This window comes from Echinococcus granulosus, assembly GCF_000524195.1.
Source record: "Echinococcus granulosus chromosome Unknown EG_S00048, whole genome shotgun sequence".
Classification (NCBI taxonomy): Eukaryota; Metazoa; Platyhelminthes; class Cestoda; order Cyclophyllidea; family Taeniidae; genus Echinococcus; species Echinococcus granulosus.
In genome coordinates, this window is record NW_020170428.1 from 398,012 (window position 1) to 416,609 (window position 18,598).

General features: G+C 45.2%; 2 protein-coding genes across 2 annotated transcripts; one reads left to right on the forward strand and one right to left on the reverse strand. All coding sequences in view use genetic code 11, as the record gives it.

The window, feature by feature from the left end:
- Positions 1–1,616: 1,616 nt before the first annotated feature.
- EGR_05950 (Autophagy-related protein) lies at positions 1,617–3,690 on the reverse strand (the record flags this gene model as incomplete). The annotated part of the gene is made up of 7 exons (XM_024495199.1): positions 1,617–1,852; positions 1,910–2,111; positions 2,519–2,695; positions 3,060–3,130; positions 3,179–3,281; positions 3,323–3,452; positions 3,494–3,690. 7 exons carry the CDS (start codon positions 3,688–3,690, stop codon positions 1,617–1,619), a joined length of 1,116 nt encoding a protein of 371 aa, XP_024350418.1.
- Positions 3,691–3,940: 250 nt separating this feature from the next.
- Positions 3,941–18,573, forward strand: EGR_05951 (Tankyrase-1; the record flags this gene model as incomplete). The annotated part of the gene is made up of 14 exons (XM_024495200.1): positions 3,941–4,105; positions 4,983–5,322; positions 5,455–5,618; positions 6,982–7,214; positions 8,655–9,019; positions 10,174–10,573; positions 10,886–11,274; positions 11,873–12,384; positions 12,751–12,930; positions 13,685–14,117; positions 17,090–17,415; positions 17,493–17,837; positions 17,948–18,483; positions 18,552–18,573. The coding sequence occupies 14 exons, from the start codon at positions 3,941–3,943 to the stop codon at positions 18,571–18,573; spliced, it is 4,410 nt and encodes a 1,469-aa protein (XP_024350419.1).
- Positions 18,574–18,598: the final 25 nt, after the last annotated feature.

The following is an 18,598-nucleotide window of genomic DNA, read 5'->3' on the forward strand; positions in this document are numbered from 1 at the left end:
AAAAGTGGCGCCTCACCAATGCCGAGGGATAAACCGCTATCGTATTACAGTATTGCTGACGTATGGGAGGGTTGAGAGGCTACTGCCATAGCTCTGAGGCCACGCCAGTGAGGAAGAATACAATTCGCAGAGGATTTGGTGCTTACCACACCAGGCGCACAAACCCTCTTCTTTGCAGCTTCATTTACGGTGCTAGTGTTTGTAAACTTCTAGTCAGCCGCCACATCTTAGTCAGCCATCGAATTTGAGTTCAACTGTGGAGGTATGCGACCTCAGAGTCTCCCGTCTATTCCGACAATCTCACTTTATCTGGATTTTCCCCCTGTTTAGGAGCTGTATTGGGACAAGGTCATGTGCTGGTCAACACATGCCTGTCGCTGGTCGTAGGACTACTGACCCAAAGCCTGAATCATTTAATAAAGGACAAAGATTAAGGTAATCTTGGAGGAGTGAGGTTCCACATCTATTCCTCCTTGCCACTTTTTTCTCCCTTCAGTGCTGTCCATCCATCTATCCACGTTCTATTCAGCTAGTCGAGAGGTAGAGTAGGTATCGTATGCCCACTTGATTGACATGTTTATGCTAGTACCGCTGATCACATCACACTTAAACCAGACTTCACGCCAGGCCCCCAACCTGTTTCAATTAATTACTCCGTTCCAATTGACCTGCATCGCACCCGCATTCGACATCATGCGAAAAGACAAATAAGAGTAGAACACCACCCAATCAAAATAGAATTCTGTATGTTCAAGCGACACGATGAGTGACAATTACAAATGACCATGGTCCAGGAAATAAAAGACAATGAAAGAGGTAAGTCCAACGTTCAGTTTCGCAAGTGCTCTGGATACTCATTCAGCTCTCCACCACATTATGACCTTCTTTCCGCGTTCACATGAGATCATATAAGTGCCATGGGAACTCCAGTGGGTGCAAATGACCATGTTGCTGAAGGTGTAGATGAACAAGGTCAGTTTAATCAATTTCAAACAACAGTGGCGCAAGGATATTTACAAGTCAGGAAAAAGGACAAAAAAGCAAATCCTTTTAAACCATTAAAAAATCCGGAACATTCAATTATTTGGGATCATACGTCGGCTAACTTGGCTATCAAGTGGGAACATTGCATTCTCCTCCCAAAGTTCTAAAGATTGATGCTGAGGTCCTCAAGTGGCTGGAAGCCTACTGAATCAACAATCTGAGGTCACACAAGGTCTTAACATGGGCGAACGAAGCAACACCCAACCTGATGTAATGAATTTATTGACAAAGTTCTGCGTTAATAATTAAGAAGGTGAAAAATATTCGAGGCGGACCAGTAATGGGTGGATCCGGATAAACTGAATTGGGGTGAACAAACCAGACAAAAGCCTTTCCATCTATGTTTAAGTACGACTTCAATCTAAATGCTTCGGGAACATTAATAGACGATGCTTGACCGATGATTCGATTGAGAATTAACGTACCACGCGAGAGATGTGATTGAATTCCGTCATAAATGACCATGAGGCAGATATGACAGGAGCGGGTAAATGAAATCTATTGAATTTGTGTATAAAAAACCCCCTCAAAACCGCTTTAAAAAGAAGGAGCTCAATAACTCCGATCTAGACTCACTCATGACCGTGCAGAATGCTTTCCACAATCCCGGTGTTGGTATTCCATACAAAGATGTCGCCATTCTGCGATCCACATGCGACGAATGTCCCATCCGGTGAAAAACAAGGCCGAACGCAGTCTGCATGTACATGGAAGTCCTCAGCTTGAAAGGTTTTCAGGATGCTATTTTGACGAAGATCAACGATGTGCAGAGTGTCGTTTCGCGTACAAGCCAGGACATAGGTACCGTCTACATAAGGAACGAGAGGGCGGATTATTAGAGGGGCCTCAAAGACGCGGCACTCACCATTTGAGACATCTAAGCCAGTGATTCGACCGGAGAGAGGGGTCTCTCTGATCTGATGGCCAGATTCCTGATCCCAGATACGAATTTTCTTGTCTGAATGCCCACTGACGAGGCTACGCGTGGATGGACAAGCGAGGATGTCGTAGCATAGGGAAGTGACAAGAATGGTTCGTGAGCACTGACGTCGTCCCACATTCCACAGCTGGCAAGGCAGGAAGACATCAACTTGTAAATGCATTCATTACCTCCCTGCGATCACTTCTTTTTTCAAATGGAAAGGTATGGGTGAGTACTAGGGGTGTTCGTGTTAAACCTGCTACCGTAGTGGCAGGTGTAATATTGCCACTTCTTGTAATAACTAGCCCCGTCAGACATCGCTAGTCATAAAATCAGACAACAATGGCGAGTGCATCAATGGTGCAGTGCGTGGTGATGAATGAAGCCTCTCGTGAATAAGATTAAAGGCGTAAAATTCGTGGATATCTACTCGTATTGATAGAATGCTTCAACCATAATAAAATGCGGGGAGAAGTGTTTAGTAGGACTCTGCAGCCAATGTAAAGTAAAGGCTTCTTTAGGGTCCCAAAAAATTGAATAATAAAACCAAACCTTGATGGTACGATCATAGGAAGCCGTGACAATTCCACTGACAGCATCTCCACCATCGACAAAACGCGCTGCCACCACACGATCCGAGTGACCTGTTAGATTGACCTTGAGACGTCGATCTGCGAGTGTCCAAACGCGACACGCGAAATCACTGGAAGCACCTAAGACCATAGTTTCCTACAAGGAAAAGGGAAGTGAAGTTTATTATGATAGCACAAAAAAACAACGCAAGCGATTGATGCGACCACAACGGGCGTTCAAGTCAAATCGGGAGTTCTGATTTCACAACTACGAAAATCCACGATCCTGTGGCCGCAATACACACGTAAGTGGCAAAGGTGCCATTGCTGCTTACCAAAGTCGGGACACACGTCCCACGTAATCCAATGGAGCAGAAAATAACTGACCTTTAACTACCTGGTTGTCGATGAGTGAGAGTCCAAATGTCGTGATGCTTAAGAGCACCATAATGAAAAAAATTGGGGAGAGGAAAGAGAAATTAACCAAATTTTCACCATCCTAATAAAGCGGAAATTTTTACCTCTTGGTCAAAGTCCACTGCGGTAACTCCGGCGTTGCATCCAACCAAGGAGGTTTGCGAATCGTATTTCTCTGGAGCATAAATGTTAATAGTGAGGAAAAGAAGTCGGTTTTACTTACCACCTCTTATACTGCACAGCCAAACTTTTCTGTCCAGGCCGCCATAGGAGAGCAGCTTTCCCGAAGGACTGATTCTAACGCAATTTACATCATCGGCGGTAGTCTAGCGATTTAAGAAAGCATAGAAGGCGACAAACGACCTACGATAGTGAACGCCATTATGTCGGGTAAAGAAGAAAAAGCACGACCCCTTTGGCTAGAGTGCCCCTCTTCTACGCTAAGAGGCATGCAGGCAGCGTCAAGAAGCCCTCTATGAATTAATTCACGCTGAAGTCTAGGAGTGAAAATAGAAGTAACGACAATGCAAGTGCTCACTGAAGCCTCATATCAGATTCAGAGTTTTTGAGATCCTCAATCTGTTTTTGAAGAAAGGTGATTTGCGCCAAACATTGCAACCTATCCTCCACCAATTCTCTTTTATCATATTCTAGACGTCCCACCGTTAATGCGGTGGCTGTCTGTTCGTCCAAAAGGGTATTGTTAGCAGACTTAAGTTGGTCAATAGTTTCCATACATGATCGATTTATTTTGTTTGATTCATCAAGAAGACTGCTTAACGCCTTTATTCTAAATTTGAAGGTTCGTTAAAATACAAGATAAACCTGTCTGCCTGTTCCTCAATTTGACCTTGCTTCTCCCGGACTTCGTATTGCAACTAAATTGCAATCGAAATTATCTTTGTAGAAACAAAAACCTTTTCTCTTTGACGATGGAGATTAATGACTTCTTCCTGCAGATTCAAAAGCTTCTGTTCCAACTCCGATGAATTTGCAAACTTGGCTACAGCTCTACCTTCAAACATTGACAAAAAAAAGTGCGTTACCCAGCTTCGACCCTAACACTCAATATATTGTTCTCACGTTCGAGCCGAGCATTAATAACATCGAGTTGAAAGACCCGGTCTCGAACACCGGTGTCTTTCAAAAGGTAAAGTAAAATAAATCTAATTACAGTAATTAACTATGCTTTTGTAGCCACGAGATTCCTTGTCGTCACGAACGCAAAGCCGTAAAAGTATATCATCAATCCATAAAGAACCACCCGCAAGTGTCATCAGCTAGGGAAACGAGTTTCAAGGTAGGCGGGGTCTAAGTGGATAGCTAAAACGAGTGTGCTTTAGCTTAAAAATTGCTGGAGGTTAAAAACTACTATTTATAAAAGTAGCACGTAAGTGTTTGACTAGTTTATTAATTGCTGCCCACAACAGGGAGCATAATTGTAGCCTATGCCTATTTTGTACTCCCTTATATATATTCTACTAATAGATGTATATACCACGCCAAAATACAAAATCCTTTATAGCATCTGTTCTTTAATTCAATACTTGGCTTTGAAGTGAGACATGAAGTGATTACTCATGCTCGAAATATAAGGTCTTATTTTTGCTAGGTTCTCAGAAGCATTTGGAATTTCGGATGATTAGGATAATACAATTGACCTTAATATTGAAAGCCAAGAATTTGGGTGGGACTTACTAGCAGTCTGCACGAGTCACAACGTTTTATTGTGCACATGAATCATTTATAGTTTTTTTAGTTTCGAATGCCATGCACAAATGCAGTTTTTCCCACCTAAACATCCCCATATGGGATGCTCTTTATTCATCGTCACCTCATGGATTCGCTTGTATGAATGTCCTTTTAAGCCACTTAACTTAAAAGCCACCTTTACACCACCCAACACTTTATTTGCTATTTAAATAAGTCATCTGCGTCAAACAATGAAAACTATTGCGGTTAATAAAGACATCAAGCTCCACCCAATTGGAAGCAAGCGGATACATAAGTTCCCTTTTCTCCTTTAGCCTGTTTCCTTTCTAAGCCTTCATGATCTACTTATGTCCCGAGAACCCAAAGATTCGGGTTCCCGATGTTGCACCTCCATTGGTGATTCTGATGTTGTGTCCACCTCCTCCGCCTTTTCAAATCAGCTGTCTTCTGAGAACCAGGAGATCTTTGATGCATGTCGTCTCGGTGATATTTCTCGTGTTATCGTGCTCCTAGATAAGGGTGTTTCCGTAAACCTAAAGGACGCTACGGGGAGAAAATCCACCCCACTTCATTTTGCTGCCGGTTATGGAAGGCTAAACGTTGTTGAATTGTTGATTACCAAAGGAGCCGATGTGTCTGCCAAGGATGATGGTGGTAAGCCAATTATTTTTTGAAAAAATATTTTTGTCGATTTTCGAAACTCACTTTTGTCTGAACTTTTTTTGTGATGCAGTCTCCTCTGACTCTTGATCATCTGACAGCATTGGTCTTTTACTCCTTGTCTAGGTCTGATACCGTTGCACAATGCGTGTTCTTTTGGTCACACTGAGGTGGTTCAACTTCTTTTGGCTGCCAATTCTGACCCGAATGCGCAAGACAATTGGCATTATACTCCTTTACATGAAGCTGCTATCAAGGGAAAGGTCGATGTGTGTATTTTATTACTCCAGGTGAGCTTTATTCTTTACGGAAATTTTTATTTTCCACGACTAATTTTCGTGGCTTATGGTTCTATTAGATTGTCGAATTGCTTAATATTTTTCCAGCTCGTCCGAAACTATAGAGCCAAAGTGTCCGGAAGTGTGAAATGTTTTTTGCATTAATCTCAGCTTGCCCAGTTATTGTATTGAATGTCAGGCGAATAAACGAACTAACCGATTCATTTGGAATGGATGGTTAGATGGATATGCTGGAATTTGATTGATGGATTGATGGGCGAACAGATGGATCATGGCTGGGTGGAGGAAAAAGGCAAATCAGCTGGAGTGATTGAGTGGTTGTAATTAGACTTCTTCCTCGATGCCTCCAGTTGTGTTCAACACTTTTGCGCTAATCACATCGTCATTTTATTGTTGGATAGACTGAGGCCATCTCTATGAGAAATTCAACGAATGGTGATGATGGGCATGTGATTTCGATGATTTCATCTGTCACATCTTTCTAGATTAACTGATGGAAGAATCGGAGGTGGATGAGTAAAAGCTGGATGTGTTGCATTTACATATGAATGAATGGGGCGTTTGATGAACAAATAGGTGGTCCGATAGAGCTTTGAGTATATTCACAAGTGTGTGAGGGACAGATAGATCAAATATTGATGGGATGATGGGCAGACATATTGGTGGTTTGAAAATGGGTGAATTGGGGTATGGTTTAATACTGAACGAAAATCCCCACCAATAGAGGTTGATTTTCGATTTTACTAATGACATTCTTCCCTTACTCTTACTTCTTTAAATGATGTTGGAGAACAATTTATTTATGGATTTATTTCAAACTACTTTCTGTAAGGTGCGAAGACATTTTTTTGCTGGTACCTACTTAGCATTGCTCTCATTCGTTAACCTACGAAGCATCATTTTTCATCAATGTATTTTAAACGCTCAATCGTAGTAAATGAATGATCCCCGAGGATTTTCCCCCCTTTCTTGTCTTCTTCAGCGGGAAAGTTGCTGTGAAAATACAATCTGTCATAAGTCCTCTCCTCTCCAGTGAATAAGAATTTCTTCCGTGAATTCGGCGGCACTTCATTTAGTGGACGAACTTCATGGGGAAGAAGAGGGATGCATATTAAAGAAGTTGGTAATAAATTCAACTGACATAAGTAAATGGATGAGCACGACATGGGTGGGTAAAGGGTGGTGACCGAAATGGATGGATGAGTTGCTAGTTTTTGGATTGATGATGCATGTGCGAGTTGGTGGACGGACGGATAGATGGAATTGGGATGGTTGGATGAATGAATAAATGAATGAATGGAAGCAGAAGTTTATGAAAAAGAGCAGTCAGCGGCATCTTCATTTTCCTTTGTAGGCCAAAGCCGATCCATATCTGCGCAACCTTGACGGAAAGACGCCTCTTGACTTTGCTGAGGGTCCGACTGCTCAAGTGTTGGTAGGGGACTTCCGAAAGACCGAACTCCTGGAGGCTGCACGGACGGGAAAGGAGGATAAACTAGTGTCTCTGCTAACACCACAAAATGTCAACTGCCATGCAGACGATGGACGAAAGTCTACTCCTCTCCACCTTGCCGCAGGATATAATCGGTAGGGTGCAGCAGTAGCCTCCTTATAAGTAAATTGATTGTCTGGGTGGGCACAGGCACTGGTGACATAAGCAGAACTGCGTATTCCTAGTGTAAAGGCTGTTTTGAAGCCTTCCGCCACATTTGGAGTTTGCCTGGTGCCACCAACTAGCAGCAAATTGATTTCGTTTGTTTTGCATAATAGAAATTGGGCCAAAATCAGCCACCAACTTAGCTTTCTTTTTTCGTTGAAATAATCATCACTGCAATATGTCATCCCTTCCTGACGAGGAATGAACTCTCGCATTCCACTTTAGCAAATTATTTGTTCACTGGAATCCGAGAAAACCCCTATTATTAGCCGCCTTTAGGCTCCGAACTGTCTATTTAGCATGTGACTGTGAAATGTCAAGAAAAGATGATGCGCATCACTCGGAGAAACCTCATCGGCGGAATACGGTGGGTGAGGCAGTCTCCTTTTCCCACCCCATACCATTCCATCCCATCGCTGGGTGCAGATCCTCCCACAACTAGATATTGCCATACGAGGTGTGAGAGGGCTTTCTTCCAATTAATTGAGTGACTAGTCCTGCCTGTTTGTCAACAAGGAGGGGCCTTTTTGGCCCGTAGTGAATGGCAAGTGCGTAATGAACACTTGGACTTGAAATATGCTACACAAACGCACGTACAAAGAAAATATGTGGATGTAAGAATGAAATGGTACGAGAGACAAACGTGTAGAGTGGGTAGTGTAGGATTATATCGTTTGTGGATTTGTCTTCCATAACGACCAAAAGCCATATTCATGCTATGATGTGTGTATGGACTACACGCAGTATTAGGTTCAAAGCGTGCTCTTTTACCTTTTCTAGTGGCCGTCCAATCCAGCTTAGGTGGCATTTATCGAGATGGGGATGGCATATAACGGTGATAGCGCTTACTTGCGGCAGTCCATGGTGACGAAGTGTCTTTGGAACGGAAACAATTGCTTGCAGTGATGATACGCTCAGTCGGACACCAGTGAGGCTTTTCAGTGGTGCGAACGTTTCGAAAAAAGAAAGACCAGGCACCTGTCGTTTCCAGCTCATAGCTTGGCTTATCATCTATTTGTGTGAACTTGAAAACAGTACTTGGAACATCTAATTCCAAATTCCCGATCGAACTTTATAGGAATGTTGAAAAATCTAAACACGCTAATGCACATCGGTCAACAAAACATGTAGGCAGTCCTAGGATGGTGCAGTCATACAAACGAATTTTACTACGCTTAAGCTTGTATTTGAGGTTTGTCGCAAAGTGAGGTGCACTTTGCATCCCTTAACAATTTTTACCTCATCCGGGGTTGAGCAGCTGATTACCCTCTTATTTATCTACTATCGATGTCGTGTTTGAGTTCACGGAATCATCGAACTCGTAGTTACGTCCCATGCACGTGGCTTGTTCCTTCCTTTTCTTCAAACAGAACTCGGATCGTGCAGATCCTGTTAGCCACGGGTGCAGACGTTCGAGCCAAGGATAAGGGAGGTCTTATTCCCCTACATAACGCTTGCTCCTACGGTCACTTGGAAGTTTGTGAGATGCTCCTTTCTGCTGGTGGCGGTGGATGCGCAGGTGGTTCTGTTGACTCTCTCGCCCAGCAAGTTCATGCTGCTGATCTCTGGCACTACACTCCGCTTCACGAGGCAGCAAGCAAGGCGAGAGCAGAGGTCTGTTCCCTCCTGTTGGCGCATGGAGCGGATCCCTATCAGCCGAATATTCATGGCAAGACCGCATTGGATTTGGCGCCCTCCAGAGAGCTGAAACAGAGGATTGTGTATGAGCGGAGGGGTGAGTTGGAAGTGGATCTTCTTCTTCTGTGTTCATTATTTGCCGGCAGCATCGACTAATTATGCACTAGCATCCTTAATGTGCTTCGGAGAAACTCGTGTTTTTAGAAGCCAATTTCTGTCGTCCATCCACCCATCCATTTATTACTTCATTCACCCATGTGTACACCTTTAATTTGACTTATCCCTACATCTATCCAGTCATCCATCCCACCTCCATTAATCCATCTAAAGATACTCTAGCATTGAAATAATCCCCGGAGGTGCTGCAAAGTAGTCGTGTCTGGTTGCAAGGCTAGAAATGGTGCTCGTGCCATCATTGTGGAGGCTGAATTGCGAAGAACTGGAAGTACCACTTTACCATATCGAAAACACCTTCGGTCTCATCAGTTGTTGTAGATCTCATGTAATTTCGATAAGAAATCGCTTTACAGAGCTCAATTTTGGAAGCTTAACTTTAGACTGGGTAATGTTCCAGCGCGTGCTTTATCAGTATATAAATGGCTTAATAGAAACAGTTATTTAAAAGGGAAACTTTGGAACTACTTTTTGGTATCCTTCCTGCTTTTTGCTGTTTTCCCACCACTTAATCGTCTGTCTGAGTAGATAGCAGCTTTTAAACTCTTTCAATCCAGGTGCTGTTTCCCTACTGACAGTAACACAGGGCTCTATAGTCAGCTATTCATCTTCGCAAATCTAGCCACCCACAGCTGTAGACTCCCTTCTGTAGATATCAGCCGATTCACTTGAACGTTGGCCTTCTTTGAGGTACCAGTGAAAGTCTTCCTAATCTTCACAGGGATAAAGGCATCGGGCATATTCAGTCGAGCGACTGCTAGTGTAGCACCAGATGTCCTTCCCTTCACATACCAGGTGCTTTATTAAATACTGCATCTTTGGAAGTGAAAAAAATGTGGAAGATGATCACTACTGCCTTTGTATGTGTATGCATGTTTGGAATTCTTCTCTCCCCTTTTTCGTCTCCTCCGGTCCACCTGATTGGCTACTTACAATGCGATGGACTATTGATTCACCGACCCTCTTCGTGCACGCGCTTGTTATTCTTCGGACAGACACGTGCGCACCCACACAGCTGTATCCATTTGTCTGTGTGCCGGTCCCTGTTCACACGTATTTGCGCGCAATTCTTTGTAGGCCACCTCCTTCTCGAAGCTTGTCGCCGATGCGATCTGGTTCTGGTGAAGCGTCTCCTCAACTCCACTGATGATGTCCACAAGACTGCTTCCACTTTTGTCGCCGCTCCTGCTATTGCGGCTATCACGTCGTCAACGGAACCACCTCTTCCTTCCATTTCTGACGAATCTAGAATGCCGAAGAAGCCAGCAATGCCCGGAGGTTTGGCGTCACTGTCGTGTGGGACTCCTGACCTCATCCACTTTCGACATCCGTTTAGTGGAGACACGACACTCCATATGGCAGCTACAGTGATTGTCAAGGTGGATAGAAGTAAGGAGGATGATAGAAAAACGACTTCGCCTTCCTCTATGGTTCTTGTCAGCCAAAGGCGGCAGTTGATTGAGTTTCTGATCTCCAGGTGCGTTCAAATCCCATTTCTTCGTCCACCCATGCATTTGGGATCCCCAATAAATTCTCGCTTTTCATGCACCTGCACATTTTGGCCAGACACTTATATATGAGTTCCATCCAATGATACCGGATTGGCTTGTCACCGCCCTAAACGTAGTCGAATATATCATCCCTGAACATGCACAGTAAAGCTTATTAGTATGGAATCCAGTTTATTATAAGCAGAGGGCTCTTATGGGTATAGACATGACTCTAGCCGCCAGCGACTGAAGAGCTGGCGTAGTTAAGCTTTTAATTAAAGTGAATCTCTGGGTTGCAGAGGTGCTGGCCTAAGTGAACGCAACGCGGAAGGTCGTACAGCTCTTCACGTAGCCGCTGCCTCAGGATGCGTGGAGGCGATTCTGGCTCTGGCGCAACATGGAGCTCAAGTGAATGTCACCGATGTACAGGGCTATTCGCCTCTCCATTTGGCCTCAGCCAATGGGCATGCAGTCGCTGTGAGACTACTTTTGGACAGTCTTGGAGCGGATAGAAATTTGACCACTGTGGGAGGCGGAGGAGAAGGAAATGGTACAGGTCGTACAGCACTCCAAATGGCAGCTTCGGATCGAGTTCGGCGGATGTTCTTGGAACCAGTGGAATCTGTGTCGGCAGTGTCAGAATCGGCGTCCACGCCTGCAGCGGTAGCGATCGTCTATCCAACTAATGGTGAATTTAATATCGTTTTCAAAGGATTCGAGGGAATAAGTTGGAGCCCCTTTAGCCATGAGTGAATGGGCGACACCTCTTACGCTTTTGAATGCTCATTCTGTTTGTTCCATATAACTCAAAAAAGGGGTCAGTTGATTGCTTAGGGAGCACTTGAACCAAGGCGATTTAGGGACCTTTCTGAGTTCCACCAGTTTTAGGAATCCTTGAAGCAGAGGAGAAAGTCTCTTTAGTAGGGTGGTAGAGTTCGCTAGATTCCCCAAGCTGTCCTTGAACTGAGGGCTTCTTTAAATGTGGTTGCTTCATTTCAGCTGTACTTCTGCAGTTGGACATACAATTCCTAATGAGTTAGTAAATTCCTTGAATGCTTAAGGGCATTGAAATCTATCTTTTCAGTCCTTGAACTAAGGACTCCTTTACGTGAAGATTACGGTATCATTTCAGTTGAAAGTGTCCTTCAATTTGGACAGAAAATAATCTGGTAGGCTGATAAATATCTTGAATCGTCGTAAAACTGTGCTTGGTGTGATATTTCATTTATGAAGTCCTACTTTCTGGGTTCTTATATAAATCGAAACGCCATTTTACCCATTACTAGCTCTCTTTCCCGATTCCAAACCCTCGACTTCTATCGACCAGAAGAAGCTTCCCTCCGTCTCGGGTGGATCCACCCCTCAACCATCTGGTAGCAACAGTAATGGAAGTGTAAGCACCTCACAGATTCCTTCGAAAAAGTCCTTCGCCGCCGCTACCGCCGTCACTTCTATCCCCTCCTCTTCCTCCATCCCTTCCAATGGCAACAACAGCAATACCGCATGGGCCAGCGTTGTCCTCCAACTCTTGGAAGCCGCCAAGGCAGGCGACGTCGATCTGGTCTGTCGTCTTGTTGTAGCCTATCAACGAGGCCCTGAGGGGGATGGTAATCCACCCACAGATCTCATCAACTGTCGGGATATTGATGGGCGCCATTCAACGCCACTGCACTTCGCCGCAGGGTACAACCGGCTGGCGGTTGTGGAGATGCTTCTTAAGTTTGGCGCCGACGTACATGCGAAAGACAAAGGAGGTCTAGTGCCATTGCACAACGCTTGCTCATATGGGCATGCGAAGGTGAGGTTTCGTTGAAGTTGACAGCAAAACAGACGTCTCTATCCATTCATTCCTGACCTTTGCAGTTTTTCCGTGCATTCCAAAGCTACTCGTCGATATCATACCTCATGCTGCCTATTTTTTCGTCCATATACGTAGTTTTTATAGTCCAACTACTTACCCACCCAACATTGTGGGTCCCTTGGTCCTAGCCACATCCCCCCGACTTAACACCCACTCATCCACCCCGTATACGTTCATTCATGCATCCATCCATCCGTCCATCCATCCATACATCCTCAAGCTGGTAATTAGAAATTGTCAATTTTCTACCAAGATAAATTTAAACTTGTTGTGATTCGGCTGTTACTTCTCCTGCGATTTTAGGTGGCGGAGTTGTTAATTCAACACGGTGCCAACGTGAATGTTACCGATCTCTGGCGCTTCACACCCCTTCACGAGGCCGCTGCAAAGGGCAAATTCGATATTTGTCGCCTCCTTCTCAAGCACGGTGCCGATCCGACTCGCAAAAATCGTGATGGTCACACACCGCTCGATCTTGTCAAGGTGAATCATTCTAAATTTTCCTCAGTAGCTATGATGGCTTATGTTACAATTTTAATGAGTGGCGTTTTGCTTAAAGATGAAATTCATAACATTGGATTCTGGATTCGTTGTTAGCTTTTTGTTCAAGTTCCAGATTCGGGAGGTGCTGATCCTTCATTAGTTGTCTCGTAACTTTTCAAAATTAATTAACAATAATTATACAAGTTAGAGTGCCGGCTTCGAGAAAGAATGCCAAGTGCTCATTTAAACTTTGTGATATGCGCTTTCTGTTGAAATTGTTTCGTAGCAGACTGATTTTGTGCCAGTTCTACTTCAATCTTCTGAAACCCCCCGACTCAAGACCAAGATTAGTATTTGAAAATTTAGAGATTTCGCCAGATTCCGTAGGTTACAAATTTCTTTTCTGTTTATTTCTAATCTTCCGCGAGTTACGTTGAAATTTCATCTCAGGATGCTAGGCCATCATTGAACCCTCAAAGAGTGCCGCTCCTGTTCAAGTCCCAATTTTCGCAATCTAACTAATTCGGAACAGGGATACCATTGTCCAGAGTTCGACGTGCCGTGTTAACTTCCTGTTGTATCGCAGTGGAATGTTTTCTGTTTCATTATCAAGCTCTCTGATTTCCAAAACTCGCCAGTTCATTCCAAAAACATTCGTATTTGGTGAAGAGGAAGAACTTTTGTGGATGTTTGCTTTTGACTTATTCACAGCTCTGTCTCACTTTTCAACCATTCCTCCATCTTACCTTTCCAGGACACCGACAGCCTTGTCTACGACCTCCTCCGCGGTGATACCGCAGTCCTTGAAGCTGCCAAGCGCGGCAATCTCGCCAAAATCCAGCGTCTTATCACTCCCGAGAACATTAATTGCCGCGACACTGCGGGTCGTAACTCCACACCCCTCCACCTCGCCGCGGGCTATAACAATCTCGAGGTTGTGGAGTTTCTTCTCGCTGCCGGCGCTGATGTTAACGCTCAGGACAAAGGCGGCCTCATCCCTCTGCACAACGCCAGCTCCTACGGCCATGTGGACGTCGCTGCGCTGCTGATTAGGCACGGGACCTCGGTGAATGCAGTGGATAAGTGGGGCTACACCCCTCTTCATGAGGCGGCACAGAAGGGAAGAACGCAGTTATGCTCACTTCTACTGGCACATGGAACTAACCCCATGGCGAGGAATGAGGAAGGTGGGTGGGTGGGTCGTCTGGGCACCGGTTGAGTGTACTGCTGCAGAAAGGCGAATGGATGGTTCACTTCGACCGCTGAACCCGGGTTCTCGTAGACCGTTTTGTGTGTGCTTGTGGTTTGGGTGATTTGGTCACTAAAGTTGGATTTCAGTAGTGTTTGTGGAGGGCAGGCGATTAATGGATGTCAACTGTTGATTTTTTATAAAGGAAGTAAGAAAGAAGCGACCATAGAAAGCATCTCAAAGTCGTGCCCGTTGGGTGTTTCGTGCTCAAGGAGGCAAGAGTTGAGACAGTCCACCTGAGTAAAGCATTTGGTCTGTGGAAGGCATGAGGAGGCATGGTCCTAGCCACCTGCGTTACCATCTCACGCTAATTTCTGGGCTGCCCATTTGACATGCATCTGTGAGATTTTGGAGAGGCATAATTTGGAATTGCAGCAGGTGGGGTTGAGGTCGAGGTGATTACCCCTTCCCATCCCATCCTATCCTATCGTCAGGTGCAAACCTTCTCTGCTATTACGTCCCCGTGTGCATGTGTTTGGATCCTTTTGATCTTCCAATCTAGTTATCAATCAGCCCAACTTCGGTAGAGATGGCTTCATTTACTAACTTGAATGGGTAAGCGAGGGGAGTATGGAGTACGTAAGGGCCTTGCGGCTGGCTGCTGGAGGCTGGTTCAAGCGTAATTATCGTGACCGACCTTCACTTTATATTGAGTATTGGCGCCTTTATGCTTGATATGAAGTCAACCAGGAGGGACTAAAAAAAGTTCGACCTTTTAGAACATTTGGAGACTAACTGTAATGAAAACTTCTAGAAAATCGAACCGAAACTTCTTTTGCTGAGGTTGCAGCCATCCCCAGTACTCAAGTTACCAGGTATGAGAGGATTTTCTTCCTATTAGTTGGGCGACTGGTGCTATCTGTTTATCAATGAGGAGTTTATGTTGCCTATAGTAGGTGGACAGCTCGTGAAGTGGACCACACGAAGAAAGCCTGAGCTTGTAATAATGAGGTGGTACTTATCGTACAAGTATGGGATGAACGGTGAATCGTTTGGGGGTACTCAATGGCGTGTTTGTTCGCTTAATGACTGTTGGATCACAGAAGTCACTTTTCATCATAAGTTAGTCGGCAAACAATTTAAAATTGGTGCACTCCTATGAGGTGGAGGAAGCGGAGGGCGCTTTGTGTCACGTAAGGAGTGGCTGACAGGCTAATGTCATGGCCGCCTTGATTTTAAGGGTGTGGCCAAATGTCTGTCAACTTCAGGGCCACCAATCACCTCCCAGCTATTACTTCCATGTTTTCGACAGATCCATCAACTTTCCCCATTAAGTTGGCTTTTTTTCGCACCCTAAAGCTCCTTAACTAATACACCCACAAAATTACTTCATTTCCGAAACTTTAGTGGTGGATTTGACCACTGACGGATTGTCACTTGCTGTCGTTAATTACGCTACTCATCATGCATCTTCTGTTTGTGAACTCTTTCTCGTCCAGCTCTTGAAAGAAAGCAGGAAGGTCGGGGTCTAGGTAAGTTGAGGTTTCATCACGGGGTTCATTTCTCCCCCCTTTTCTGTTGGGAAAACTCATTTAACCTTCATTTGTACACCGAACCAAAAACTGGCAAGTCTTTGCCCTTCCAATTAATGTGCTTAATTGTTTTAGCTGGTCAAGAATGTACACTTTATCGTTTCGATAACCGTTGACCAAATTTACGAGTGAACTCACTGATTGGACAAATCGGATCGTCGAAGGAGGACAATTTTGAGAGAGGGTGACTGGTCAAAGAAGAGGCGAAATCTCAATGTCATTTGCAAGACGTGCACATAAGAACACGCTTTAACTACCACGTCGCAAATACAACAAACGGGCTGGTTGGATTGTTTACAAATGGTGTTGCGCGAAGGACTGAATGAATGCGAACGAGGATTTTTGTGTGTGTTCGTTCGTTGTCTATTATGTGCAGCGAAATTTGGTAAATGCCTCATCGCGGACGGGCTTATTAATTATGGCTCAAGCGTTTCGGACGCTCACATCTGCCTCCTTATGGTGTATCCTCGAGGGAATTGACAAATGTGCACATCTGAACAAACGAAAAGACGGCTGTAGGTGAAAGCCTGGCACATAGAGACAGACTGTCGGACTTTTTCTTTAAATTCCTTTGAACGAAGTCACCGCACTACTGAGTACTTTCGTTCCAATAGTGTTGATTATTTCAAAAAAAAGTAGCTAATGTCCCACCTACTCGACGCCTAGTCTATTCGCACAATGAGCCAAGTTGCCTGCCCACCTGTTTGTTGCATTCTAGCAAAGCTGCTAGCCATTTCCACTCACTACATAGTGTCCAATTTTGGGTGAGCGTCTGGATTCTGCGGAGTCGGAATATTGCGGGCAATGCCCCAGCTCCCCAGTTTTATGAGGTGTCTCCAAATCGAACTCTTTGGATGTCTACTACGCGTCCATTCTTTACCGTACCACTTCATTGTCACCTCAGTGAGGTACACCGAAAGCAGAGGCAGAGATGGTAATCCTATTGTCTACCGTTGAGTTCCTTTCATGGACAATATGAACTTGTTTGATGAAACCTTTGACTTCGATACCGACCCTGCTGTGAGACTTTAACTTAAGACAGTTGTCAAAAATTGATGTGGTCCCGGAAGCACCTCTTTTGTGTATCCATGCAAACCTAGTTATCCGCCTCCCACTGAGTTTTCTTGAAGCCATCAATACGAAGAGAGACGTTATTTCTTACAAAGTGTGGAATATACTGGACATCGTGCTGCACCCAAGTAGCTCTCAGACGTGGGCCACGCAAATATGAAGGCGTTTCTTGTGCTTACCGCACCAGAGGCCAGAGGGATCGTTAGAAAAGGTGGCCTTACCGGATCCCCATGTGACTGCTGGAATCTGTTTCCTCAAAGCCATGATGTCTGCTTCCTGTTTTAAAATCATCTATTCCCTTCGTCAGGTCAAACCCCCCTAGATCTGGCCACAGCTGATGACGTGAAATGTCTCCTCGCGGACGCAATGCCCTCCGCCATCGGAGCTCCTGCCTGTCTACCCCTTCCATCCCACATACAACATTCACAAGCCTGTAATCTCCAGCCAACAACGTCCACAGACGGTCCACGTATAGAGGGTCAGGGCAGGGCTGAAGATGAAGAGCAGCAGTTGCAACAGCAACCACAGCAATCGTCGTCAGTATCCAACATGCTCACACCAGCCCTCACTACTGCCAGCTTCCTCACTTCCCTTGGCCTTGATCATCTTGTCAAACTATTTGACAAGGAACAGGTTTGGACCTTTCTGCCAATCCAAATCTACTCTCTTAACTTCCTGCTCAGTCCAATGTGTTCTTTTCTCTCTCCAAGATCACTCTGGACATCTTAGTGGACTTGGGCCACGAGGAGTTAAAAGAATTGGGTGTGATCGTCTATGGTCAGCGTCACAAAATAATCAAGGGCATCGGGCGATATCGATCGCTGATTGCAGCCTCTACAACCTCCACCACGCCTACCAACACCACTGCAGCATCATCTATTCCCTCAATGGAGGACCCCTCCACGCGAGTGGTGGGTGGAGGTCATTTCAGAGGCGTTGGAGTGCACGAACCCATACCGCCCGGTTCGGATTGCTTTCCAGCTGCAGCTGCTACAGAAACGGTGTTTGTGGACGTGCCGAGGGATTCGAATGAATTCAGAGATGTGGAAGAACAGGTAGGTGATTAAATTAAGGTGGAACCGAGTTTAAATTTTAGGGCTTTAGTATTATTACCTGTGAACGTAACTGGGGAAAAGAACGTGTTATTCATATTTTTCGATAACAGCTTCAAAGCAGCATCCGGCAGCACAAAGACAGTTGCGGTGGCGTGTTCCAGAGCCTTCATGTGCTGGAAATTACCCGCATTCGGAACCGTCGGATGTGGGAGCGCTACGTACACCGTTGTGCTGAGATAGCCGAGGACTGTGGCGGTAGCAGCTGCAGTGGGGGTAGTAGCAGCACCAATGGTGTTGGTCACTACAACGAACGCTTCCTCTTCCATGGTTCGCCCTTCCTTCATTCTATTGTCACTCGTGGGTTCGACGAGCGTCACGCCTACATCGGTGGCATGTTTGGTGCGGGCATTTACTTCGCGGAGAACTCCTCAAAGTCCAATCAATATGTCTATGGTATTGGTGGGGGCACAGGCTGTCCTAGCCATCGTTCTCGATCCTGCTACATCTGCCCTCGCCAGATGCTTCTGTGTCGCGTCGCTTTAGGCCGTTCTTTCATCCAATTCAACGCCATGAAGGTGGCTCATGCGCCCCCCGGACATCATTCAGTGGTTGGGTTACCCTCAGCAGGAGGCTTGAATTTTGCAGAGTATGTGATTTATCGGGGTGAACAGGCGTATCCGGAGTATAGGATCACATATCTCCTTGTACCCCCAGATGGCACGTCCACAACTGCTAGCAGCAGTAGCAACAATAAGCCTGCT